Source organism: Cervus canadensis, chromosome 12, assembly GCF_019320065.1.
Source record: "Cervus canadensis isolate Bull #8, Minnesota chromosome 12, ASM1932006v1, whole genome shotgun sequence".
NCBI lineage: Eukaryota > Metazoa > Chordata > Mammalia > Artiodactyla > Cervidae > Cervus > Cervus canadensis.
This window is the reverse complement of record NC_057397.1, coordinates 8,147,165-8,173,987: the sequence shown is the minus strand read 5'-3', so window position 1 is coordinate 8,173,987 and position 26,823 is coordinate 8,147,165. Positions and strand designations below refer to the sequence as shown.

The following is a 26,823-nucleotide window of genomic DNA, read 5'->3' as shown; positions in this document are numbered from 1 at the left end:
CTCAGTTTCTGCACCTGTAAAAGTCGAAAGTGGCCCAAGATGAGCTCCGAGGGGCTCTGGGTAACAGCGGGGACTGGAAGAGTAGCTCAGAGAGTCAAGGGGGCCGGGGGCGGTGGTCCTCACGCCTCAGAGCTCGTTCCCACCCTCACCGTGCCCCAGGCCCTGCTCAGGGCCCTGGACGTGTCCCAGCTCCCTCGTCCAGCCCCAACAGCTCTGCTCCACGTAGGACATGGGCTGGGGGAAGGGGGTGCATCTCAGCCACCCCCTCCTCACCCCTGTCACCCCCCTGAGAGCCCGCCCCGGTTTCTCCAGCTCCCCACCGGCGGCTGTGGGCCTGGGGCGTCCCCACCCGCGTCCCACATGTGGTGGCAGGACTGGGTGCTTCCTGAGAGGAGAGGGGCCTGGCCTGGGGCCTTTCACAGGCCTTACTGTCCCCAACTAGTTGGGGGACACCAAAGGTCAGAGCCCGAAGTGGGGGGTCCAACCGGGCTTGAAGCCAGGGCTGCCCAAGGGTCCCCAACCCAGACACACACACACACACATGCACGCAGCACCCCCAACGCCCCACATGGCCTCCCCTGTGGGTGCTGGGTCCTCCCAGGGAGTCCAGAGCACAGCAGGGAGTGTGTGGCCCTTGACCTCTTAGGAAGGGCCACCCGCCCAGCCCCAGCCGCCCCCCGTCTTCTCGGGATCACCCCTGCCCAGCTGGCCTGCCCCCCTCCCCACAGGCACCCTGGCCCCACCCCCCAGGTCCTCCCACGGGTCCTCCCGCGGGTCCTCCCGTGGCCCGGGCTGAGAGAGCAGGGATGCGGTCTGGCGCGGCAGGCCCCGGGTGGTGACAGCAGCAGCCTGGCTGTTGCCCTGTGTCCCCCGCCTAACCCTCCGCCCCTGGGCTGCTCAACTGCTTCTGTGACCTCGTCCCTCAGAGCAGCGGGTCCCCGGGGGTCGTGAACCCTAAGACACCATTGCAGAAGCTTACAATCCAGCTGCGAGGGTGAGGGGGCTTCTCCAGGCTTGGGGAGCGTCTCTTCACTAGACTGGGCTTCAAGGGGCAACCACACCTGAAACTGTTCCCGTCCCATCCACCAGAAGATGTCTCGACCCCTGACCCAGCCAACACTTGACCACTGACCCCAGACACAGACAGCCTGGCCTGAGTCAGGAGGTGACAAGGGTAAGATCATCCCTGTGTACTCGTGTCCACTGAAGGCCTCAGGGGGGTCTCCCCAAGCTTCAAGGGCTCCGGCACCCCCACCCCAGAACCCCGGGGTCCTGCAGAGGAGAGCCCCCCGAGGTAAAGGGTGAGCCCCGGCCGCGCACAGTGTCCGCTGAGCTCAGAGACCCTCCCCAAGGTTTCCTGGGGAAGCAGCCTTCCTGGGCCCGGGGGAGCCCCGCGGCCCTTAGCGCGGGCACAAGCCCTGGCCAGCCCGGCCGGTGACTCAGCGGCAGTCAGCCGTCTCCAGCTCATAAAATCTGCCCCTTGGATGGCTCAGCCCCCCACACCCCCCACAGCCTGGCTGGCTCTGGGGTGCCCCCCCACCTGCTCCCACACAGAAACCACACTGAGTCCACACTGCCCCAGCCAGACCCAGGCTGCCCCTGCCTCGCCAACCAGGAGCCAGCGCCAGCCCCTGGGCAAGGGACCAGGATGGGCCGGGGGCTCCTGCCTCCCTCTGGGCCACAGTTTCCCCTTCTGAGACAGACATGACTGCGTTCCAAGGAGACCAGTCTGCTGGCTCAGCCCTGCTTTAGTGGGGAACCTGGTTGAGGGTGGCAGGGAAATTGCTCCAAGGACCACCCTCCCCCAGAATCTTCCATAGCTCCCCGCTGCCCTCGGAGTCAAGTGCCCATTCTGATCCCCAGAGGGGCAGCCGTGACCCAGTGTGGAAGTCCCCTGCTCACCCCCAGCTTCAGGGCTCACCCCACCCTCCACTCGCAGCCCAAGGGCCTCCCCTGCCTCTGCCCACCCAGGCCGCCCACCTCCCATCACCCCTGCCTCGGCCGGCGCGGCGCTGCCCTCCTGACCACAGCAGGCCCCCCTCCTGCTGAAGCAGCATGTCCCCCCCAGATGCAGAGCGCGGGGACCAGGGCCAGTCCCAGGCCTGAGCCCAGCGCCCTGCCCACAGCCAGCCCAGTGGATGCTTAGCCAAGGGGTCTGGGTGGGTAGGGGACAGGAGACCAGAGGAGGAGCTCAGCCCATCACAGACTTGGCCCTGAGCCCTTCCTGACCTTGACCCTGAAAGCCTGACCCCAGCCTGGCCCCCAGCCTCCTCCCTGCCCAGGGCGTCTGTCCAGGGGGTGGGGGTGGCCCCTCCCAGAGCAGGCCGCCCCGCCCTCCCAGCCCTCCGCACACGCGGGTCTTTCCCACACCCCGACCCTGCGTCCCTGCAGCACCCACAGAGGTCGTGCCAAGGCACACACGGCCCCAGGCTGGTGCCAGCCACACGGACACACCCAGGCATGCCTGTGCCCCCGCAAAGCCACGTCTGCCCCCGGAACACACGCACGTGGACACACACAGACCCGGACAGCGAGTGCTGGAGCCCTGGGTCATGGTCACAGGCGCCGCGGGGTCAGAAGGGCAGACAGCGCTGGGGAGGGTGAGGAAGTAGACGGCGCGGGGCAGCCGGGATGGCCGGAGGCACGGCCCTGCCTCTGTGCCCCCAGACAGAAAGGCCCATCTGTGTGAGCCCCCGCCACAGCACACGCGGTACCCCGGGTGCCAGCTGTGCTCCCCAGGACCCAGGTGGGCTCCCCAGACCGGACACCGGGGTGCAGAGAGCCAGGGTGCCGCTGCCCTGCCTGCCCTTCCCGGGTGCTGCAGCCGCCACGCTGCCCTCTGCCTTGGTTTCCCCCTCTGTCTGGTCCCGCCACTGGACTCCCCTGGCCTGAGGCTCCCTCCCCCAAGGCCCTGGGATCAGGCTTCTCAGGGGGCTGGCGGGGGCGGGGAAGCATCCCGTCTGGCCTCACCCCGCCCCACCCCGCCCCCACCGCCGCCTTGCCCAAAAGGAGCCCCGAGCAGGCCTGACGTCAGGCCCCAGGAAGGCACGGTCGGTCTGCACAGCCCGGGAGTTAGTGGCCCGCGGAGCTGCGGCGAGAGGCCAGCTCCTCTCCCAGCCAGAGACGGTGCGGTGAGTCCCCCTCGGGGCAGGCGGGGCCTCCCCTCCCTGAGATGAGGTGGTCAGTGCAGGGTCTTCTCACCCCAGGCAGGCAGGAGGGGGGCAGCGGCGAAGAAAGACTGGGAAGGAGAGAGCTCAGAGCTGGCAAGGGGCTTTGAGGTCCTGCCCCGCAGGGAGCCATTGTATAGACGGGAAAACTGAGGGCGAAGATAAAGTTGCTGCAGCTGACCAGGCTGGGTGAGTGTTGGGGAGGGGGAATTCCCCAGAGCTTGAGGGGCGGCCCTGCTGCCCTAAGCCCCTCCGAGCTGCGGGGTTCAACGCCCTCCTCTGTACTTCCTTCCTTCCTTCCTTGCTTCAGCACTCTCGTTGTCATCTATCAGGTGCCTTGATTTCCCCATCTGGGCGGCCCCAGGAGCAGGGCCAAGGAAGGGGTCAGGGGACCCCAGAGGCACTGGACGAGCCCTGGGACCATGGCTGCCATGGTCCCCATGCTGGGGCAGGGCTGGGGTTGAGGGATCTGTGGGGACAGGCTCCACGCAGGACACGCCCCCCGCCACCCCGCAGCACAAGCCCTTGGAGGGCCGGAGAAACTGTGGCCCGGGGCGCACCCAGCCCCCAGCGCGGACCTTGCAGCTGGCATTGCCCCCGCCTGGCTCGCCGGCGGTGCCTGCCCTGAGAAGGCAGCAGGAACAGGGTCCCGAGGGGGGAGGGCCGGTTGGGAACTGGCCGGTGGCCAGGGCGCTGGGCAGGGCAGACGAGGAGCAGCTGTGCGTCCCGGGGCGGCACTGGGAACGGAAGGGACTGGGCTGGTGGCAGCGTGCGTGGCCCTCGGACGGGCGGCTGGGGCTGCCCAGCAGCCCTCATGTTCTTCTGCCAACATATGCTCACTCTCAGCCAGAGGGTCACCAGGACACCCCGTCCCCTTACAGCTGCATGGCCACGGACAAGTGGCCACCCCTCTCTGAGCCTCGGGAACATCAGAGGCTGCCGTTTCCAAGGCATGGCATGTGGGGGAGGAACCCGACGTGTCTTGAGCACCTGCTGGGAGCCTGTCCGCGGGTGACCTGATGCGATGAGGTCATGCCCATTTTACAGATGAGGACACTAAGGCTTGAAGAGCCCAGCAGGGCTCTCAAATCATCCATTGCTTCCTTTAGCCACAGCCCAGGCCCTGACCCTCATGGCGCTGCCAGTCCAGTAGGGGAAAAGCAAGAAACAAATAAATGTGAAGCTGTCGGGTGACAAGAGGGCTGCAAGGGAAAGAAAGCAGGTGGAAGGTGAAGGTGTGCAGGTGGCTAGGTGGTCCGGGAGGGCCTTCCGGAGGAGGCGGCGCTGGGGCCTGAAGCACACCCGGGGAGGCTGAGCCTGCTCTGCCTGCCAGCTCTCAGCCACCCCTCTGTGGTGCTCTGAGCACAGGAGCCTGCTCCCACCTCAGGGCCTTTGCACCTGCTGTTCTCATCCCACCGCCCTGAACGCTGTCTCCCAGATTCTCCTGAGGCCCCTCCTGCTCCTGACCAGCCAAAGTGGTCTCCCCAGCCACTGTCTAGCCGCCTCCCCCGACCCCGCCCCTGGCTGTAAGCGCCATAAGCTGGAACCAGATCTGCCTGAGGCCCTCCGGGCCCCCGGCACCAGGTTCAAGGCCAGGTCTGATGCCTCTGAGACGTGTTTCTCACAGTTCCCCTGACCTTGCCACTGAGCTGTGTGGCCTGGGGCAAGCTGACAGAGCCCTGGACCTCTGAGCCCCCTGCACAGTGGGCCCTGGGGAACCTCCAGTGGCATGGGGCAGGCAGAGGGCAGGGCTCAAAGCCCAGCTGCTCCACGCCCAGCTGGGTGGCCCCAGATGGGCCACTTAACCTCTCTGTGCCTCAGTTCCCGAACAGGCAAAAGGAGGCCAGCAACACCAACGTGGGGCATCTTGGCAGGAGTCGTGAGGCCCTGGAAAGGGTCATCTCAGTGACAGCCCGTGAACCGTGGGGTTACGGCTCTGCCCCAGTAGAGGGGTGTCCAGGAGCCCAGGAGGGGGGCTGTGGGTGCCAGGAGCCTTCAGCGGTGACGCAGACACAGGTGGCATGCCAGGCAGAGGCCAGGCGGGTGCAGCCACGGATCCTGTCCCACCGCGCCAGGGAGGCTGGGCTGGGGGAGACAGGTGGGTGCTACACCTGTTTCAGCATCAGGATGAAGTGAGGGGTGAACCAGGGTGGCAGGGAGGGCTGAATGACATGCAGCAGGACCCCCACGTGTGGCGATGCCTGGGGCCACCCCTCCCAGAGAAACTTACGTTTCCATTAGAGCAAAGACCTCGGCCAAGGGCTCTCGGACGGTGCGGCATGGGGCTGAGTCAGGCATGCTGGAGCCAGGCGCCCAGCACCCAGCCCACACCCAGGTGACCCTGTCCCTGAGCTGGGCGGAGGGAGCCCTGACCGGGATGGGGACCTTGATTCCAGCTGGTGCCCCCTGGGGCCTTCTAGATGACCCAGAGCTAGTCTGGCCCCCTTGGGGCCTCAGTAAGGGCCCAGCCGTCCCTGGATGGAAGAAGCAGAGGCTCAGACTAGCCAAAAACAGCAGGCCATGTTCTCAAGCAGATGCCATGAGACCAAAAATAATCAGCAAAATAAACAGGCAGGTGGTTTCTCCAGTAAGGGCTATTTTGGCCTTGGGAGGTTGTGAGGGTCACCCCGTCGGGGGCACAGGCATGTCCAGGTACTCCGTGTACCCAGAATCCGATTGCACACGGACCCCAGGTGCAGAGATGCCCACCCCACTCTCATCCCACTCCTGCTGGGCCGGGAGCCGGTGGACCTGGCTTTGATTTCCTGCTCCATCAGTTTCACGCTGTGTGTCCTAGGGCATGACACTCACCTCTCTGGGCCCCCACGTCCTTGTCTATAAAACCCAGGACTGCCATGTGGGTGCAGAGTGTCTGACAGCGACTGGCCCATAGTGGACGTTCCGGGCACCTTGGTGGGGAAGGTGGGCCTGTCCTCCACACTGACCCTCCTGGCTCCAGGTGTGGGAGCTACAGGAAGGACACGGGATCTTGGATCACACGCCCAGGCATCTACCTATTTCCCAGGGCCGAGGTCAGGGCCCCTAGCTGCCCTGGTGCCGTATGCGGCAGGACGGGAGGCAGCCAGTCTGTGGGCTTGGCATCCGCTAGGCAGCTGGGCAGCTACAGGACACACAGGCACAGCAGCATGGTTCCAAGAGAGACCGAGACGAGGTCAGGATGGACCCCGCCCTGGGACACTGGCGAGAGGTCAGAGTGGCCCGGGCCACCCCACAGTTTCTGGGCAGTTACTGGTGCCCTGAGCCTCTGGGTCTCAGCCTGTGTTTCTGGACACACAGCAAAGATGCAAAAGCCATGAGACGCGGCAGCGGGCATGGCCCCCCGTCAGTGCCCTGGGTGTGGGCCCTTGGGATGACGGTCAGGCTGGATAGAAAGAGAGCCCCAGGAGAGGACAGGGTCAGGTAACTTAGGAAAAGATGCTTATTCCCTGGGAATTCCCTGGGAGCACCACAAAGGCTCTGAGGATCTGTGCACTGAGTACCCGGGCATCTCCCCAGAATGGGCAGGCAGGCCCAGGGGCACCGCCGTCCGGGTGGGAGACCGGGGGCCTCCAGCAGGGCCGTTGTTGTCATCACGCACCTTCCGTGCAGGGGCCCTGCAGGTGTGTGTCCACCCAGCACCCCCGGCTGTCCTCACGACGTCACTTGTTGGCTTGCTCACTTGTCCACTTAGAACACCAATCCCAGACTCACAGGTGAAGGCACTGAGGCTCTGAGACTTTAACCAAATACCACTGACAAGCGCCAAGGGCCGGGGGCGGCGGCGGGGAGATGACGGGGACCCATGGACCCAACGGTCGGGGGGCGGGGTGGGCTTCCTGGAAGAGGTGTTAACCCTGCTCAGCTGGGAAGCCTGATGAGTAGTGAAGGTGGAGCTGAGGGCAGAAGCCAGTTCAGGCGCTGGGACTCCAAAGGGGCTTGGCCAGGCTGGGAGGGCCCCGAACGCCTGGGTGAGAAAGGGGCCTCGTCCTGCTGGCCCTGCGGACTCCCGCAGGGGTTCACTCAGCCGGAGAGAAAGATGGGTGCAGGTCTGTGCCCGGCCGTCCTGGGCGCTGGAGGAGCCAGCCCACCTGAACTGCTTGCAGTCAGAACAGTGGGGCAGTCCTGGGCTGGAGGGAACCAGGGGAAGAGCCCCCAGGAGAGCTGGCGAGGAGGAGAGAGGCTTCCTGAGGAGCTGGGGCTGGAGGAGGCCCTAGAAGTCAGGAAAACTGCAGGGGTGGGAGACGGGGCGGCGTGGGAAAGGCACGGAGGTTGGGGGGTGCCTGAGGCATCCTCCTTCGGTTGAAGTGCAGGGAGACGGGGGACAGGGTTCCCCCAGCTTTACTCAGAACCTCAGGCGTTTCCCAGGGAGGACCCCTGCCCCCGCAGCCGCATCTCTGAAGGCTAGTTGTGGCCAGATGCCTGGGGGTAGGGGCGTCTCAGGGGGGAGCAGACCTTCACCCCCTCCCCGCCCGTGCATGCCCAGAGGGTCTCCCGGGGTGGGGGGGAGCAGAGCACCCCACCTGCCCCCTGCCCCACCTCTCCACACCTACACCGGGAGCTCGGTCTCAGCAAAGGCCCACAACAGCCCCGAGGGCAGCGTAATGCAGCCGTTTCTGTCCCCACGTCACAAGAGAAGAGACTGAGGCTCAGAGAGAACCCCTGCAGGGCCAGACCCTCACCCAAGGCCCCGTGGGGCCATGAGGGGCGTGGGGGCCCTTGAGGGAGGCCCGCAAGGTCACCTCTGGCCAGAAGCCTGCCTCCCGCCGAGCTGTATCTCAGCACCCAGGCTCTTCGCAGTGTTCAGCCTCGGTTTCCTCTGCATGAATGGAGGAGGCCAGGAGCCATTGGGTGAGGAGGTACCACCACCAGCACCCACTCTGCCCAGGAACAGATGCCACGCACCCACTTGGAAGCTGCAGAAAGAAGGTGCTGCAGGTACATCACTGCGGGCAGGGAGGCGGAGGCTCAGAGAGGTTAATCAGTACTGGGGCGAGCGGTGGTGAGTGGGGACCGGCCCCCAGCCCGTACCTCCTCCGCTGGTTACTCTTCTTGTTGTTCAGTTGCTCAGCCGTGCCCGACTCTTTGCAGCTTCATGAACTGTAGCACGCCAGGCTTCCCTGTCCTTCACTGTCTCCTGGAGTTTGCTCAAACTCCATTTTTGTCCATTGAGTCAGTGATGCCATGCAACAGCCTCATCCTCTGTCGCCCCCTTCTCCTCCTGCCCTCCTACTGGGTATCGTTACTGTTCATATATTCCCTGCAGTGCCCACCCTCCCGCCCATCCCCAGCTGTCTGTCACCAGCTGTGACATCGCAGGCCAGGTGTGGACAGAGGGGTGAGGGGCCGCGGTGGAGAGAGTGAGACGGCCCGAGCCTGGAGGGCTGGCAGGCGCGTGGGGTGGGGTGGGGTGGGGCTGATGCTGAGCCTGTGGGGACGCGGGGGGCGCTCGGCTCAGGCCTCAGGGGGCCCGCCGAAAGGACTCGCACTTGACCAAAGCGGATTCAGGGTGTGGGGGACCTGTCCTGTGGAGCCTCAAGGAGGACGGGGAGCTGAGAGAGTGAAGACCAGGGGCCCAGGGACGGAGTGTCCTCCCTGAGACCGTGTGGGGCGGGGGCTGCTTAGCCCAGACACTCCCAGCCCGGCCCCTTCCCAGCCCCAGACCGGGGAGCGCCCCAGGTCGTGGGTTCATGGGGCCGCAGCCGGGCCACCACCACAGGGTCCAGGGTCTCCCCATTCGAGTTCCTCAGCTTGCAAAGCAGAAGCGATGGTGAGTAGGTGCCCCAGAGAGTGGTCACTGTGTGTTCTTACCGTGAGAGGTGCGTGCCGGAGATGGGTGAGTGGGCCGGCACAGTGGGGGTCTGATCACACAGAGACAGCCAGACTCAGCAGCGGGCAAAGAGGAGGAGCTGAGGGTGTTGGAAGCCAGGGCCGAGGGCCCAGGCTGCGGCCATGACCCAGGCTCCATGGGACAGATGCGCAGGTTCCTGGCGTTCCGGGATGGAGCTCAGTGTGTGAGCAGGGTCTGCGCCCGGCGTGGGGCCCAAATGCTGCTCAGACTCTCGCACCTACGCATCAGTGTGTGCGTGATGGACGCCCTCCGTCCTCACCTGCCCACCTCTGCAGCCCCGGGCCCGCTGCCCCGGCCCACAGCCTTCAGCGAGCTGCTGGCCTGCGTGCGAGGCTGTCCCCGGGGACTGTCCCGGGAGGGCAGGCTCCCCGGGGCCGGCGTCATCCTGCGACTGTCTCCCAGAGGAAACGTCCTGTGATGTTTATCTGTCTCGGACCATGACACGGATGCAGACTCCGAACAGACACATCGGAGAACTGAAAGCACGTGGAAGGGAAGTCAAAAACCGGTCTGCCGCGTGTCCGGGCCAGCTCCACACTCCCCGGGTCTTGGCAGGGCTTCGGGTTTTTCACAGGAGAGGAGGGACACATTGGAGGCACCGCTCTTCTTCCTGAGGTCCTGGCGCCCCTGGGCCTGGGGATGAGGCCCACAGCCCCACGGCCCAGACTCGTGACCGCCCCTCGCTGCCCACTCGTGCCTATAGAGTCTCTCCCTGCCCCGGACGTCCTTCTCACTCCCCAGCTCCCTGAGCTGCCTGCCAATGGGCCAACACATCCAAGGGCCCTGTGTGTCGGGGGCTGGGGACCCCAGGCAGAGGACAGACCTCCCAGAGCGCCCTGTGAGGGTAAGCCTGGGCCCACTCGTGCCAGAGGGGACGCGAAGGGCCGGCCACGGTCCTGGGCAGCATCAGACTCTTCCCAGCCGCCTCCAAGGGTCAGCAGATGCCCAGGGCCAGGGTCCCAGACACAGAGGCTCAGCTGGAGCCACCTTCTCTGAGTGGAGGATGAAGGTGGCCTGCCCTGCCAGGGCCTCCCTCCAGGCTGCGTTGGGACCTGAGCCTTGGCTAGCAAGTGCTTCCGTGCCCTGCCCACCCACTCCGGTCTGGGCTTTCGATCCCCCGTCCCCCAGCAGGCCAGACCTCTGCTGGGTGGAAGCTGCCAGAAGGAGCCTGTGCCCAAGGAGGGGCAGTAGCCGGCCAGGGGAGTGGACAGCGGGCAGCCTGTTCACACAGACGCCTCACTTCCCTTGGTCACCAGGATTGGGGATGTCTTCCCTTCCCCTACAGCTGGGGAGGCACACTTTACCGGGGACCTCCCCCGTGCCTCCCTCTCCTCCCTGTTTCTCCCCAAAGCCTTTTCCTTTCTCCTGAAAAAGCCAGAAATGTCCATATTTGGAGGATCAGCCCAGTCCAGGGTGGGGGTGAGAGCCTGTTAACCCTTCATTTATAAACAAAGGGATAAATCTCAGCAAGTTAAACAGCTCAGCAGGAACATAAACAGAGTGGGCGGCTGCAGCCCCCCACCCACCCCCAAGCCCTAGTCTAGGCCAGCAGGCCGGGATTGCAGCGTTTATTTAACTCACGCCCTGCTGCTGCTGCTGGGACCTGGCTCCAGGCTCCAGCCGCAGCGAGCCACCCCACGTGAGCCTCCGAGACAGCAAAGGTGGCCGTCTCTCCAGGCTGGGAAGAAACCGGGGTGGCCAGGGGCTGACTCTCAGCAACCCCAGTCCCAGGCCCTTGGGCAAAAGACCCACATGAGGACCCTCACCCAGGGCACTGATCTGGTGCCAGCCGTGGAGGAGGTGAGAACGGTTGGGTGGCCTGGAGGACAGCGGCCGGGGTGCACGGGCGTGGGGACTGGGGGCTGGGCAGGCCGTGGGCACAGCTCTCGCCGAGCAGAACTTGGCTTTATTTGGTACCCACTAGTGTGATGCTCTGCTTCCCTGGTGGCTCAGACGGTGAAGAATCCGCCTGCAATTCGGGAGACCTGGCTTCAGTCTTGGGCTGGGAAGATCCACTGGAGAAGGGAACGGCAACCCACTCCAGTATTCTTGCCTGGAGAATCCCATGGACGGAGGACCTGGCGGGGTGCAGCCCATGGGATCCCAAAGAGCCGGACACGACTGACCGACTTTCACTCACTCACTCAGTGATACACTGAGCACTGCTCAGTTAATCTTCCCAGCAGCTCTGCAGTCCCAGTGATACAGATTGGGACTCATCGTGAGGCACAGAGAGGTTAAGTGACTTAGCTAAAGTTGCGCAGCAAGTGAGGGAGGAACTGGTCTGGAGACAAGGCTCGCACAGCACACACTTGGCCTCATCTTGCCTGTCGCCACACTACTCTCCTCTGTCTTGTCTCTGTCCTGGTGACAGTCTTGCAAGGCTTTTCACCTCCTGCAACAGTGAGGAGCAGGTTCCGAGCATTAGCACGCGGCTAAAGCTCCACGCTGGCAAGTGCCAGGGCCAGGCCAGGCAGAGGTATGACAATGGAAATGTCAGGGTGCTGGGTGGGCAGCCGAGCCAGGAGGGGTCCAGCCTCCGGGCAGGGCTCCAATAAACCCAGGGTAACCGGTTCTCCTTCCTTCCAGGCCAGGGGAGCGCTGGCCACCGTCATGGCCTCCATGTCTCCCCTGGGGCCCTCGGCCGGGGCAGCCCCCAATGCCACGGCGGCAGCAGCGGCGGCGTGGACCAACATCAGCCTGCCGGAGATGCCCCTGTTCCACCGGTTTGCCCAGCTGGACGAGCAGCTGCACGCCGCCTTCCCGGGCCTGTGGCTGGCACTGATGGCGGTGCACAGCATCATCTTCCTGGCAGGGCTGGTGCTCAACGGGCTGGCGCTCTATGTCTTCGGCTGCCGCACGCGGGCCAAGACGCCATCAGTGGTCTACACCATCAACCTGGTGGTGACCGACCTGCTGGTGGGCCTGTCCCTGCCCGCTCGCTTCGCCGTCTTCTACGGCGCCCCCGGCTGCCTGCGTTGCGCCCTGCCACACGTCTTCGGCTACTTCCTCAACATGCACTGCTCCATCCTCTTCCTCACCTGCATCTGCGTGGACCGCTACCTGGCCATTGTGCGGCCCGACGGCTCCCGCCGCTGGCGCCAGCCGGCCTGCGCCAGGGCCGTGTGCGCCTTCGTGTGGCTGGCCGCCGGCGCCGTGACCCTGTCCGTGCTGGGCGTGACGACCACCGGCGGCCCCTGCTGCCGCATCTTCGCGCTGACCGTCCTGGAGTTCCTGCTGCCACTGCTGGTCATCAGCGTGTTCACAGGCCGCATCGTGTGCGCGCTGTCGCGGCCCGGCCTGCTGCGCCAGGGCCGCCAGCGCCGCGTGCGGGCCATGCAGCTGCTGCTCACCGTGTTGGTCATCTTCCTCGTCTGCTTCACGCCCTTCCACGCCCGCCAGGTGGCCGTGGCTCTGTGGCCCGATGTGCCACGCCGCGCCAGCCTCGTGGTCTACCACGTGGCCGTGACCCTCAGCAGCCTCAACAGCTGCATGGACCCCATCGTCTACTGCTTCGTCACCAGCAGCTTCCAGACCACCGTCCGCGGCCTGTTTGGCCGGCGAGGAGCAGAGTGCGAGCCCAACGGCTGCGACGTGGTCAGCGTGCACAAGAGCTCCAAGGGCTCAGCCCACCATCACATCCTCGGGGCCAGACCGCGAGCCGTCACGCAGGCCCTGGCTAACGGGCCTGAGGCTTAGTCGGCAGGACTCTGCAAGGCAGCCAAAGGTTGGGGCCGGGCTGGGCAGGCCAGGCCGGGGACAGCGCAGATATCCGCTCTACTCGAGTGGCAGATTGGGTTCCCCCTGGTCGATTGGTGATGGTTGCCCAGTGCCCTGCCTGGAGATGAAGTCAAAGGCCACTGTGCTGTGATTGACTGACAATGTCTGCCAGGGGCTGTAGATAGGATGTGGTGGACTGAATGCTGGTTATTTGCCACCCCTGGGGTATATTGTGTCCACTGAAGACCCAGAGGGGTAGCCAGGAGCTACTTCCCACTTGGATCATTCTACCCCCAGAAAGGGTTCCTGCGAAACAGGGACAGAGACTTTTAAGGTACTAGGAATTTCAAAGAGGGTTTAAAAAGTGACCTGAAGAGGTCCCCTCCCCACCTCTCCCCCCTCATCACCCTGCCCCCCAGAGACAGAAGAGCTAGAACAGAAGGGAAGAGGCCACAAGTGTTACGTGAGCAGATGAGAGGGGTTCACACCTTCAGGGCCTGCACTTGAGGCACCTGTGACTCACCCAGAAAGACAGGCTGACCCCGTGGGGCACTCCGCTGTGAGAACTGTGTTGTCTGGGCTGACACTTGCACCCCACAAAGGAGACGCTGTTTTCTACCCCCTCCGAGCGAGGAGCTGAGTGGCACACGCAAGAGCCCTGGCTGGGCGATGGGCAAGTCAGAATCAAAACCCAGCCCCACCTCCTCCAACACCCCCACGCCTGCCCCATGGACACAGCTCACATCTTCCCAAAGCGCCCCCAACTCCAGGAACCGTCTCGGAAGACCCTGCCTGCTGGCCCAGGAGGGCAGTAGACTCCCGGCCCCATCCTGTGGCTGCGAAAGCAAGGGCAAAGACAGACTTGAACCCAGGCCTGCTGGCCTAAGGCCACGTCTGGCCACGCACAGAGCCCTTGTTCTCCCTCTCGCCTGGCTCACCGTGCCTACCTGCCTTTCCTGCACACATGCGTGCTAAGTCGCCTCAGTCATGTCCAACTGTTTGGAACTCCATGGACTGTAGCCCGCCAGGCCCAGGCTCTTCTGTCCAAGGGATTCTCCAGGCAAGAATACTGGCGTGGCCATGCCCTCCTCCAGGGGATCTTCCTGACCCAGGGATTGAACCAGCATCTCTTAAGACTCCTGCGTTGCCAGGAGGGTTCTTTGCCACTAATGCCACCTTTCCTGAGAAGGGAGCATTTCTCTGACTTGGTCCACTGGCCGCCTCCTCTGAGCTGGACTCCAGGATCACCTCCATGTACCTTCTGTTGAATGTTCAAGCTCCCAGGAGCCCTTTCTAAAGACTGCTGTTTCGGGGAGGACGCCTGTTTTGAGAGAGGAGCTCTGGGCTTCCCAGGCACCTCTAGTCACCAGGCTCCACCCTCACACATGGCCACTACTGAAACAGGTGAGATGGAATTTGGCCTCAGATTTGCCCCCTTGTCTGCAACGTCCCATGGGATAGGTGGCTCCAGGCAGAGTCCCTCATCCCCCAAGATCAGGGCCCTGGTGCGAGGCCTGGATGGGAGGCAGGAGGACCATTTATATCCCCATATATCAGATGGGAAAACTGAGGCTCGTGGAGGGAAAGGACCTTTCCAGGGTTACAGAGTGAGTACTCAGGCCAGACTGTGCAGCCAGTACGATCAGCTGGAGTCCCGCGGGGTCAGCGCCTGTGGCCCCAGGACCTCGTGGGAAGGCCAGGGTGGGGGTGCTGGAGCCTGGGGGAGTCCAGGGCTTGCTCAGTGCGGTGGTAGGGGTGCTGGGCCCAGGTGCTCGAGAAGCAAAGGGCCGTGGTGGTCAGCATTAGCACCAACATCCTTGGTCCTTCCTGGGTGCCAGGCAGTGTGGGGCCTCCCCCCACCTCCCAGCTCAGAGCAGGCCCATGACTCCCCAGGGACCCAAAGCTGCACGGGGCACGGGAGGGGCCTGGCTCTCGGGAAAGGAGCACACAGGAGTGGGCTGTCTGTTCCACGAAGCCCGTGGTGACAGCGATGCTGACCCCGGGGGGTGGCACTAATGGTGGGCTCAGGCAGGGAGGCTCTGACAGCTTTGTCTCTCCCAGGCCTGCGAGCCTGAGCTGGGCAGTCACACAGCAGAGGAGGGAAGGTCAGTGCCCGGTGTTTGCCGCAACCCAGCAGCACCTGTGGCCTTTCCTCCAGGGTCCGCAGCCCTGATTCGATGCCAGGTTCTCACTTTAATTCATACTAGAGAGTAAATGGCTGACACTAGCTGACTTGTGCTTGGGGGTGGAGGAGTTGCAATTCCTCTGGGACACTCCCCACCTCTAGGAGGAGGGGGGCTCTCAGCAAACACTGATTGGGCACCTGCTGGGTCCCAGGTCTGTCCCGCCCTGCTTCACACCCACTGTCTCGCTAATCCCCGCCACGTATGGAGGTAAGAGTCCAGGGCAGAACTGGGATCCAGAACGGGGGTGGCCAAGCCCCCTCCCCTTGTCCCACATGTGAAATCCCACCGTCTGGCCTGGGCTCCTCAGGGACTGGAAGACCGTGGGGACGCAGGAGGCCAGGGCCCCGGGTGAGCCTTCCACCGCCCTGAGAGTAGTCTGATGGCCTCATGCAGAACCCTGGCTCACTGGGCCTCAGTTTCCCCCACTCTCCACTTCTCCCCCTCCCCTCCTTGGCCTTGCAGCTGGCGGGCAGGGGGCTGGAGGTGAGAGGTTCACTGCACATGACTTCATCTGAGCCCCCACCACTTCCTCAGACACTTGCTCCCTCCTCCTGACGGCCAGCTCTCTCCCGCTCCAGTGTCCTCGACAGGGACACAAGCCCCGGGCGCCTCCAGAGGCCAGACTTGTTCCCACAGGGGCCGGGATGTGAAGCCTCCGCACCGTCCTCTACGTGGCCTCCCTTCCCAGATTTCTGAGAAGCCCAAGTGACGTGAGGTGGCCTGTGTATTTATATCCGATGTAAACAGTCTCCTCGACAAGGCTTCCTCATCCTGAATTAAAACTGTTTATTCAAATCCATGCCCTTGACTCAGCGCTCTGGCTGGCAGGCAGGGGTCGCCGAGAGGCACTGAGGCAGGTGGGGGCCCCCGCGTCCCCCCAGCATTGCTCACTATCCTGTGGCTGGGTGGGGGGGGTCGTGGCTTTGCCATCGCTCCTGGGGCAGGTGCCAGGGCCTCTCTGAAGGGTGGGGGCCGGAGGGGATACAGGTGGCACGGTGTGGGCAGTCTGTGAGGCAGTAGCTGTGTGCCACCCTGGCACACACAGACCAGCAGGGTGAGTGTCCTCACTCTACCTCGGTCCCCGCTCTGCCTGCCCAGGGAGAGAGCACGGACCCGGGCAGGGTAGCCAGGCTGTCCACAGCATCCGACCAGATCCCTGAAGGTGAAGGGAGGGCGCGGGAGGGGAGGGGTCAGCGGGTCAACAACGAGGGAGGGACTGTGGTACCACTCCCAGAGCAGGTTTATAAAGCAAGCGCCTCCGAACCTCCCCCAAAGCCTGGGTGTTCACCCCCATCTCCCAGAGAGGGAAACTGAGGCTCCGGGCATCCAGGAGGGGGCTCAAACATGAGCTCCAGGCCCCCAGTCCCTGCCTCACGCGCAGCCAGGAAGCAAGGGTGAGGAGGGCACTGCCTGGGTGGGGGTCATCACTCTCGCTGTCTGGCACCCTCTGAGGCCGGAGGCGTCTAGAGGTAAATATTAGGGCCTGTTTAGATTAAGCTCCATTAATAGCAGGAAATGTCCCTGGGCGCCCGCCCCGGCTTCCTGGAGGCCTCTGATGCTTGAGCAGAGGCGGGGGCCTGCAGAAATGGGTGTCCCACCGATGTCCTGGCTTACACCCTGTCCTTGCCGCCCCCGCCCCCACCCCCCTCAGTCCCTCAGGAGGCTCAGTGTCAACCCGGCCCTGCTGCCCTCCCCTCCTCAAGCCCCGGGCAGGGGAGCACAGGCGGCCATGGGTGTGAGGCGGACCCCTGAATGAACTGAAGACACCCATGGGGCTGGTCACCCCCCCAGTATCCTCCCACCCACTGGGGCAGGCCGCATGCCCATGGGTCTGCGTTCCCAGTTCTCAGAGGAGAAAGCTGAGGCTGGGTGATGGAGTGGGGGCAATCCACGGCTCCCCAATGCCACCTTAAAAACAGAGCTAGAACTCCCCACCCAGACCTGCGTGACCCCAGGGCCAGCACCCCCCCCCACCTCCTGAACCTCGAGAGGAGCCAGGAAAGCTGTGGGCCAGGGAGGTGGGCCCAGTCCGCGGAATGTCAGCAAACAGGAGGCTGCCCCCGGTGCTGGGGGGAGGGGGCTCCCTGTGCTCAGGGACTGGGCAAGTCTGAGGAAATGCACCCCCTTCCCTGCCACCAGCCTCCGGCCCTGCTGTCTCCCTGGCTTGCCCATCACCCCCGCCCCCGCCGACTCCACTGGCAGGAGGACACAGGGCTCGCCCACAGCCTCCCTGGGGCACCTGTTCTCTCCCGGGTCTCAGTCTCCGCAGGCCCATTGCCCTGCCGGTCTGCCCAGGACCAACCCTGACTGTCCTCCTTGTGAGTCCCTTCCTCAGGCCCCCAGGACCAGCACCCACCCCGCTTCAGGACAGACCACAGGGCCCAGCTGTGCCCTCCAGAGTGGTCGCCTGCCCACCGGCACCCTTAGCCCCTCGCTGAGCCCTCGGGAACTGAACTCCACCACCCCCGTTTCGTCCTGGTTCCCCAGATGATGCCAATGCTCTGCACTTCACAGGGCCCAAGGGAGCCTGCAGCCTGGGGGCACAGCTGGGTGGTGGGAGCTCAGAGCACCCTACCACACCACATGGGACCAGCCAAGTAGATGCAACCCAGAGGGCTTCATGGAGGAAGAGATGCTCAAGGCTCTTTCCTCCTGGTCCTCACCTGGCCGGCCTGGCTCCCAGCTCTCCGAGGTGGGCCTCTGCTGAGGTTGGGGTATTGGGAAATTTCTCAAGCATCAAGTGCCTGACAGGTTGGCAGGGCCAGGGCCTTTCAGCCCCATGCCACAGATGAAGAAACTGAGGCTCAGTGGGTGTGTGGACAGAAGCCCATGCACCAGAACCGCACTTGCTCATCCCAGTCCAGCTCACCCGCGGGTCTCTGGGACTCCTCCAAGCCTCGGCTCTGCCCCCTGTAATAGGAGCCTGCTCCCCAGACCACAGGTGCCCCCTGAACTGAGACTGGAGACAGCTCTCACAGGGCCTGAGACAAAGCCGAGGAGTCCCTCCAGATCCCCTTGCTCCCTCTGGGCCCCAGTTTCCTCGTCTGTCATCCGGAGCTCAGAATGAACGGCGCCCAGGGTGTTAGACCCTCAGCTCCCAGGTCAGCGAGGACTGAAGTGGGAGATACTCTGTGTCTCTGAACCAGCCTGAGGCCCTGCTCCCCCTGCCTTGCAGCCCCTCAGCTTCTCGGGACCCAGTCTTGGGCAAAGAGGTGACCTCATAAGGCCTGGGATCCCCAGTCACCCCCCAGGGGCACCCCATGGCAGAGTGGGGGCTCCTGTTGGGGATCCAGATGGAAGTAGGGGTGAAGCGTGACCGCAGTGCACTGAACCTTCACATCCAGCGGCCATGGGGGTGAAAGGCACCCATGTACCCCAGGGCCTGGGGACCAGTGGCCTGGGGACCCACTTCGTGGAGGAGTTCTAGGGCCTGCGAGGGTCTTCCTGTCCCACCCACCCCCATGGGCACCACTCCCAGTTGCCTGCCAGGGATTGAGGGTCAGGCTCTAGTGCACAGGGTGAGGTCCAGGGCTCTGAACCCTACTCTACCCTTTCTCTCCAGAGCAAAGCTGTGGGGGGCAGCTTCTGGGACCTTAAGGCTGGAGGCTGATGGAGTGGGTGCCACAGCCCAGCCCCGGGGCAGGGGTAACATGGTGTTCCACCTGCATCAGGCCCCTTGGCCACACCAGCTTCTCCAGCCATGGGCAAGACAACAGTATCCACGAGCCTCAGTTTCCTTCCCTCTGTCAAAGGGTGTGTGCATGTGCATGTATGTGTAATATGTATGTGTGCATTATCGTGTGCCTATGTGTGTCTGTATGTGTGTATCTGTGTGAATGCACGTTGTGTCCATCTGTTTTGTCTATGTGTACTTATGTATGTGTGTGTAATATGTGTGTGCTGTTGGGTGTCTGTGTGTGTGTACCTGTGTAAATGTATATGTGTGTTATGTCCATATGTCTATGTATACATGTGTACTTGTGTATGTGTGTGTCCATTGTTGTGTGTCTGTGTGAATATGTACATGTGTGTGCATTGTTGTGTGTCTGTGTGCATGTATATGTGTATCTGTGTGAATGTATACATGTGTTATGTCCATATTTTTGTCTATATATTCATATGTATGTGTGAACATGCATTGTGTGTATGTAATATGTGTGTGTGTCTTCCCACAGTACTCAACAGTCAATAATTAGTGATTAAACTGAGCTAAGGTCTTCCCCTCTGGCTCAGCTGGTAAAGAATCCACCTGCAATGCAGGAGACCTGGGTTTGATTCCTGGGTTGGGAAGATCCCCTGGAGAAGGGAAAGGCTACCCACTCCAGTATTCTGGCCTCAAGAATTCTATGGACAGTACAGTGCGTGGGGTTGCAAAGAGTCAGACCTATGACTGAGCGACTTTCACTTTCACTTTCATGGGAAAAGAAATAATGAAGACCTTTTTGGGCTTCCCTGGTGACTCAGGCAGTAAAGAATCTGCCTGCAATGCGGAAGACCTGGGTTTGATCCCTGGGTTGGGAAGGTCCCCTGGAGGAAGGCATGGAAACCCACTCCAATTTTCTTGCCTGGAGAATCCCCCTGGACAGAGGAGGCTGGCGGCCTACAGTCCGTGGGGTCACAGAGTCGGACACGGCTGAGTGACTAAGCGCAGCCCAAGCCGAGCTAATGAAGGACGTGGGGCTTCCCTGAGGAAGACTCCAGCACAGCCATTCATTTCCCTGCATTCCTTCGCAGCGCCCCCTACCTTCCTGTGCCAGGAGTGACCTGAGGGCCTGCCTCCCAACAGGACCCCTGCCCTCCCCATCCACGCGTGTGTGTGCACTCACACGCACACACACATGCCCATGCACACCCTTGGCACACGGACTGGGACTCCTCCGTCCTCTCTCATCCCTCTGGGTTAAGCCCTGTCTTTGACATTCTGGCCTCAGGCAGGCAGGACGCCTGGGTTCTCGGAGCTGCCAATGATCTCGGCGGAGTGCCTCCCAGGCTGGCCCCAGCCCCTCCGGCAGATTCCCTGGGAGGCCGGCTGGATGGAGGCGTCTGGGGGCTGAGGCCACCAGGTGGCGCTGCTGGCCCAGGAGAGGCACCCAAGGTGTCTGCCGCCTGCTGGGACCCAGGCTGGCTGGGACCTCCCTGTCACCTCCGCCATCTGATCCTTGGAGGGCAACCCTGGAAGGCTGCCTGGAGGAGCTGCAGCTCCCTTATCCTCCGGCGAGAAGGGTGGCACTGCCTCAAGAAGCCCCTGACCCCTTCAAGGCAGCCCCTCTTTCCAGCCAGAGGGGAGGCTGGGTGGGGCAGTCATGGACGGGGAGGAGCAGACAGTGAGCCAGCCCCTCTTGGCAGGCTCGGAACAAGGCCGAGACTCCATGACACACGGGAATGCTGGCATCTGTGGGCAGCTAGGGCTCCCCTGAGACCCTACCTCCTTCTCCAGCATGCGATTCAGGGAAGCTGAGAGCCCCCCAAGGCCATACGCAGTCCCCAGGTTAAGAACCTCATTCACTGTCTCGTGAGCCCAGAAAGGGTCAGACAGCTGCCCCGAGTCACACAGCCTGGCAGTTGAACAGGAGAAGAGAATCGTGACCGAGGGCTGGGCTGTCCAGACAAGCGGCACTGGGCGTGTCTAATCACAGTGCTGCCACCAGCCCCAAAGCCAGGCAGGGAGGAAGCAGGAATGGATAGACAGGTGGACGCCAGGGAGCGTGCCCTGGGTATGAGTCTCTGCCTGCTCAGGCAGAGGGGACAGGCCCTGTACTGGACGCAGAGGGCAGTGACCCTAGGCCCTGGCCCGACAGCTGGGTTGTGCCGCTGCCCGTGCCCCCACCTGCCCACGGCCCATCCACGCCGCGGCCCCTTGGGGCAGGCAGCCGCCCCCTCCTAGGCTCCCTGAGGAGGTCAGCCCGACCTCCAGGGGTGGCTCAGGGCCTAGGTTCCTGGAGACAGACGTCAGGTGGACTAGCCTCTCCCGACATGTCCCATCGGGCACCGGAGGAAGCTAGAGTCAGGGTCCCTGGGGCCAAGACCCTTGGCGAGCCTCACGGAACAAGGCCCAGCCTGTCCCTCCCTCATATTCCCTTTTATTCTCCTGCCTCTGGGACCTGTCACCCATTCCCAGAGCCCCTCAGGTTTCCCCGAATACCAGGCCTTTGCTGGGCCGGGGAGATGGAGACGACCCTGGAACCCTGAACCCTAACTCTTTATCCCAGAACCCCCACGTCTTCCCTGCATCCCTCCTCCTTCACTGCCATGGCTCCAGAACCTTCGTCCGCTCCCTCCTCCCTGCTTGTGGCCTCTGCCCACCCCATCCCCTCACGGGAGTAGCCTCAGGCCTCGGTGCTTGCCAAGGACCCCTCGAAGGGGATAAGAAGTGAGAAAAAAAAAAAAAAGAAGAAGTGAGGGGCCAGGCAAGGGAGGCGAGAGAGGGAAGTTTGTGGGCCTGAAAGCGGGCTTCTGGCTGGAACACTAAGCCCTGGGCCTCCCGGGAAAATCCTGCTTGCCTGGTGTCCCTGGTGGCTGCAGGCAACACACGCAAGATCCCTGCAGTGCTATTAGGACGGCATGTCCCCCACGCCTGGGAGGGGCCCCCTGGAGACAAACTGGACCCCGCAGAGGGGATGCTGGGCGTGAGGAAGGGCATGCAGAGGCCCCGAGTGAGAGCCAGCCCACAGGATGCAAGGAGAGAGGGGAATGGACAGGTGGGGCGGTCAGGGGCCCTCTCAGCCCTGAGCCAGACACACAGTGAGCTCTCCAGAAAGATCCGTGCTTGGGGGGCCAGGATCAAATCCCAGATCCAGCCCTTGGTTGCTGTGTGACCTTTGGGCAGGTGAGCTAGCCTCTCTGAGCCTCACCAGTAAAGTGGTCATACTCACTTGAACTTCTCAGGTTGTTGGGATGAAAATGCAGGGAAGGGACAAGGGGTTCCACCGATCTCCACTCACAGGCTGATGGGGACAGTCCGCCGATGAGCCACCCAGCGGGCACTCACGGAGCACGCACTGGGCTGCCTGGCGCGGGGTGGAAGAAGCCACAGTTCAGGGAGCCAACCGCCTGCTCCAGGGCGGCGAGGTCCTGGCAGAGACCACAGCTGCCCTCCGGGGAGCTGGGGAGGCTCCGCAGAGAAAAGCACGTTTCCCTGGGTTCTGAGGGACGCGTAGGCATTTGGCCCTCAGAGAAGCAGGTGAGGTCAGCAGAGGCTCAGAGGGGTCGGGCAGCCACGCTGTCATGGGAAACACAGGGTCAGAGGCCGGTGGCCTGGCAGGAGGCCCTCAGGCAGGTCACCCTCCTCCCCAGCCTCAATTCCCGCATCTGTAAAATGAGGGGAGGAGCGCTGCCTTGAGATAATGGCCATGGAAAAGGGCAGGCAAATGCTGGTGTTCCCTATTTAATTTTCCATGTTCTTTTTTGAGGCCAGGGTTATTTCTGTGCACATTTGGCTATTTCCAGGCCAGAGCTCGCCCTTTCCCACAAATGATCCCCGCTTCCCAGGCTGCGGTAGGAGGGCTTCCAGGCAGGAGGACGAGGGAGCCGCAAGGGGCAGAAACGGATTCCACCTTTCAACAGACCCCTCAATGGGCAGGAGCCCAGGGTGCCCAGAACCCAGTCTGAGAGCCCCGGGCACTCAGTTCCAGATCCAAGCCCACGCTTTCCAGCTGCAGGGGATCCGAGGCCCACAGGGTGTCGGGGGAGGGGACGACAGGAGTGACCAGCACCACTGGTCATCACCACCAACCCCACCCTCCCAGAAACCAGCCCACCATCGGCCGTCCCCCACCCAGAGGACAGGCCCGGGGCGCCGACACCTGGAGGGCAAGGGGGCAAGGAGGGAGTGTGGGGGCCCTCCCTGCCCTCCCAGGCTCTCTGCCTGTGACCAAGGCGCCCGGGCACCCTGGGCAGCCTCCCCCAGCCTCTGCAAACCCCCCATCCTCACCGCTTCTCCCCACCTCAGGAACCTGAGGGACCCTCCTGGGGCATCCACCACAGCAGTCCAGAGGCCCTGCCAACACGTGGTGTGGCATAGGATGGGGGGCAGGAAAGACCAGGGCCCCGAGGGAAGGAGGAGGCTGGGAAGGACCTGTGGGCATGAGAAGAGGGTGGGAGGCCAGGGAGGAGGCAAAGGTCAGCTGGAGATGGACAGTCTGCTGGAAGCGGGGACCGAGAGCCCTCATGCCAATTGGGGGGGGCGGTGGTCACCGCCCCAGGCCCTTGCAGGGACCCCAAGGACCAGCCGGCTCGATTAGTGATGTCTGTCGTGGGGCCGGGGGGTGGGGACAGGTGTCTGCTCAGAATACTCTGGCTCCGGGACCCTCAGAGGCTTAGTGTTTGAGAGTCTTCAGGTCCAAGAGCTCTGAGTGTGTGGAACTGCAGATTTGCCAATTCCGGAACCTGGGCAGGAAGGTTATCTGCAGGTCTCTCCTGTGCTCAAAAAGTCTGCTCAAAAGCCCTCCTGCCAACCCCACCCCGGCCCAGCCTGGCCCCGCCCTGGGGATTGGGCAGGCCTGGGGCGGTGAGCGCTGGGGGACAGAGGAGCTCAATCCCCAGCTTCAGCCCGAATGTCCGTCAACAGGTGAGCAGTTAAACAGCCACTTGGTGGAATACTATTCAACCATGAAAAGGAATGAGGCTCTGACGCACACCACTGCACGGATGAACCTGGAAAACATGCTACGTGAAAGCCGCCAGATGCACACAGCAATCACACTGTGTGATTCCATTTATAGGAAATGTCCAGAACAGGCAAATCCACAGAGACAGAAAGAAGATTAGCGGTTGCCAGGGCCTGGGGGCTGGGAACAGGGAGGGACTGCTTAATGGATCCAGGGCTTCCTTGTGGGGTGATGGGGCATTCTGGACCCAGAGGGAGGGGTGGTTGCTCAACATTGTAAATGTACCAGACACCACTGAATTGTACACTTCGACATGGTGATTTTATGTTGTGTGAATTTCACTTCAATTTAAAAAAAAAAAACACTATTAAAAACTCCTTATCTGAGAAGCAGGGAGAGCAACACCCTATAAGACCGTTGACAGGATTAACCAAAAGTACCATCTGTACCTTGTGTGACCCGCCCAGCACTGCCTGCAGCCAAGCCCAGTGCTCAGAGCAGGCAGCTGGGGTGAGTCAGCACAGGGAAGTGTAACCTCCCTGCTGCCTCCAGTCTCCAGGGAGACCCCAAAGGACCCCAGAGAGTGGCCAGGGTCCTCACCTGCTTGTGCATCACCCACCATCCCTGCCATTCCCGTCGGGACCCCAACACCACACAGGAAGGGGGCTGGGTATCCCCAGAAGAGTCTGCACGTGACCTGGGGGCCACCCAGGCCCACCTGTCTCCACGGGCCTGCAGGCGAGGGCCAGCTAAGTGCTCCCAGTGCAGGTCCCAGGATTGGCCGACCACCCCGGCCAGATGAAGGTAGCTGGGCAGGCCCCGGGCCTCAGCCAGCCTCTGGCCCTAGAAAAGCCAGTCTGTCTCCTAGAGCTGCCGCACCAAATGATGACACATTCAGTGGCTTAAAACAACTCCATCTATTCTCTCCGGGTTTTGGAGGCCAGGAGTCCCGAGATCAGCGGGCTGGTTGCCTCTGGAGGCTCCAGGGGGGCAATCCCTTGGCCTTCCAGCCCCTCCTGTCCCTTCTAGCCAGCAGAGCTCCCAGGCCCATGCAGCCTCTCCCCCAACCCCGTCCTTGCCCCCGGCCCCGGGGCCTATTGTTTCCAGGCAGACGTCTCCAGTTGCTCCCCCAGCAGACTGATGCTCCCTGAGGGCGGGTCCACAGGGAAGTGCTCCACCATCCCAGTGCTGGTTTAGGGTGCTCCCACCCCGGTGTCTTCAGCCCAGCCTTGGCAAAGCCTTTGTCTTCCCAGGCCTCGGCCGTGCCAGCCACTCAAGTAAATTAATGTTCCCGTCACCGCTGACTCAGAGATGAGAACACAGAAGACCCTGCCAATGGCTGCCCACCCCCAGCCCGCCCCAGAGCAGCCCTTCCCCTGGTGGGGACAGTGCCATGAGCCCAAGGAGCAGCCAGCCGCCCACAGTGAGGCTGCCTTGGTGTCCTTCCTAATAGAGTTTGGGGGCTTGGCGATCTTGCTCCAGCTCTTCGAGGAGGGCGGGGACCCCCACCTCATCTCACAAAAGAGGAAACCCAGGCTGGCACCCACCCTAGGGAGGGAAGCTTCAGCTCAGACTCCAGGCCTGGGAGGACCTGGAGGACTCGCCATGGCTCCTCATATTAGAACAGCCCAGGGGAACTCAGGGACCCCATGTTCCAGGAGCCTGTCCCCCGAGCCAAGGGGACCTCGGAAACCCTGTGGTCCAGGAGCCAGACCACACAGAGAACTCAAGAGAGCAGCAGACGGAGAATCCTTAGCCCTGGATGGCCCCTGGGTGCCTTGGCCCCTGGGCGGGCCTGGGTCTGCAGCCCTTCTTGATCTAGGCGGTGGTGAGCCAGCCGAGGCGGAGAGCAGACTGCTGAACAGTCTTCCCTGTTCAGCAGCAGGGAAGGCGGGACAGGGAAAGCAGAGGGCAGGGAGGTGTGGTCAAGGTCAGACATCACTGACAAATAGAGCAGTGGAGAAACCGGGAGAGGAGCGGCCTGAAGACAGGAGCGATGCTATCGGGGTTGCTGAAATGTTAATTACAGACCTCTCCACTGCTCCCAGATCAGAGGGTGCCCTTTATCTGCCAGTCGTCTCACTTCTGCTCTTCCCAGGCAAGCCTTGCCAGGAGAGGGTACAGGGTGGGGACCGCTTCCTAGTTCACAGAGAGCAAACAGGCACTAGTATACATGTGGGCTCTCCCCGTAGCTTAGATGGTCAGGAATCTGCCTGCAATGCACGAGACCTGGGTTCGATCCCTGGGTTGTGAAGATCTCCAGGGATGGCACCCCACTCCAGTATTCTTGCCTGGAGAATCCCCCTGGACAGAGGAGCCTGGCGGGCTACAGTCCATGGGGTCACAAAGAGTCAGACAGGACTGAGCTACTAATACTTTCACTGTTCCTCCCGTTTGATAGAGGAAGACTCTGATACAGAGACTCTGACAGGTGAAGTAACTTGTCCGGGGCACACAGCTCTTTCGTTGCAGAGTTTGAATCCAGGACTGTGGGGACCCCCCGGACCCCCCCCCCCCACCAAGAGCAGACTCCCATCCCCTCCATCTCTGCTGCCTGGTTAATCAGCTCCATCAGCCTGGTCTCAGGGGTCTGCTGCTCCCCCCAGGGTTAGGGCGGAGCTTCTAGAGGAAGATCAGAGTGCTCCCTGCTCCATCAGCAGAGGCAGGGTCCCATCCTGCGTCTGCCTCCCCAGCAGGATGACCTTGGGCATGCTGCCTAACCTCTCTGAGCTGTTTCCTAGTCTGTAAATGGGCTGTTAAGAGGATTTATTTCCTGAATAAATAAGAGATAATACAAAACAAAAAAAGGAACAAAGCCTGCCTCACAGGACACCCTTAATAAGTGTCAGCTGCTGGCAGCGTCTCATGAGTGTTTGTTTAAGGCTGGAAAATCCAGGAACATTACAGGATCAAATGTGACCCCAATGGGGGGTGTTTCAGGGCTGTGACAGCAGTCAAGGGAAGGGAAAGCTTGCAAAGGTCCGAAGTTCACGTCAAGGCCCCTCACCGGCTGCTCGGTCACCAGAGTGCTGGCTGAGGGGATTATGGGGCCCTCGGGATGGATCTTATCGGATCAAGTGCTGCCCTCCACTCAACGGAATTTAGAATGAGTTCTCATTTCTGCTCGGCCCAGCCTGTTTCCCAGCACAGCGTGACACCCTGCCATTCCCCCAGAACCTTGGCTCTGAGCACCGCCACAGTCCAACGGCCCCCTCTTCCATCCAGCCCTGATGCTGTGAATAGAAATAGGGGCCAACTCACAGCCTTCACTTGCCCCTCATTCTGAACCAGTCCCT

At 62.6% G+C, this 26,823-nt stretch overlaps 1 protein-coding gene across 4 annotated transcripts; it reads left to right on the top strand.

Moving 5' to 3' along the window:
* The first annotated feature begins 1,347 nt into the window (after positions 1-1,347).
* GPR20 (G protein-coupled receptor 20) lies at positions 1,348-23,916 on the top strand. Of its 4 annotated transcripts, none has more exons than XM_043483351.1 (2): positions 1,348-3,126; positions 11,605-15,716. In XM_043483351.1, exon 2 carries the CDS (start codon positions 11,629-11,631, stop codon positions 12,712-12,714), a length of 1,086 nt encoding a protein of 361 aa, XP_043339286.1. In that variant the 5' UTR covers positions 1,348-3,126; positions 11,605-11,628; the 3' UTR covers positions 12,715-15,716. The 4 variants fall into 4 exon arrangements, 3 of the variants coding, with proteins under 3 accessions (XP_043339286.1, XP_043339285.1, XP_043339284.1); XM_043483350.1 differs by having other exon boundaries at positions 1,348-3,131; XM_043483349.1 differs by lacking the exon at positions 1,348-3,126 and adding an exon at positions 10,188-10,815.
* Positions 23,917-26,823: the final 2,907 nt, after the last annotated feature.

What these genes read in the sequence shown, in the direction of transcription:
- GPR20 (XM_043483349.1), top strand. Translation starts at nt 10,768, where the DNA reads ATGAGGACCCTCACCCAGGGCACTGATCTGGTGCCAGCCGTGGAGGAG. An exon ending in TGGTGCCAGCCGTGGAGGAG is followed by an intron (nt 10,816 to 11,604) that starts GTGAGAACGGTT and finishes CCTTCCTTCCAG; the next exon opens with GCCAGGGGAGCGCTGGCCAC.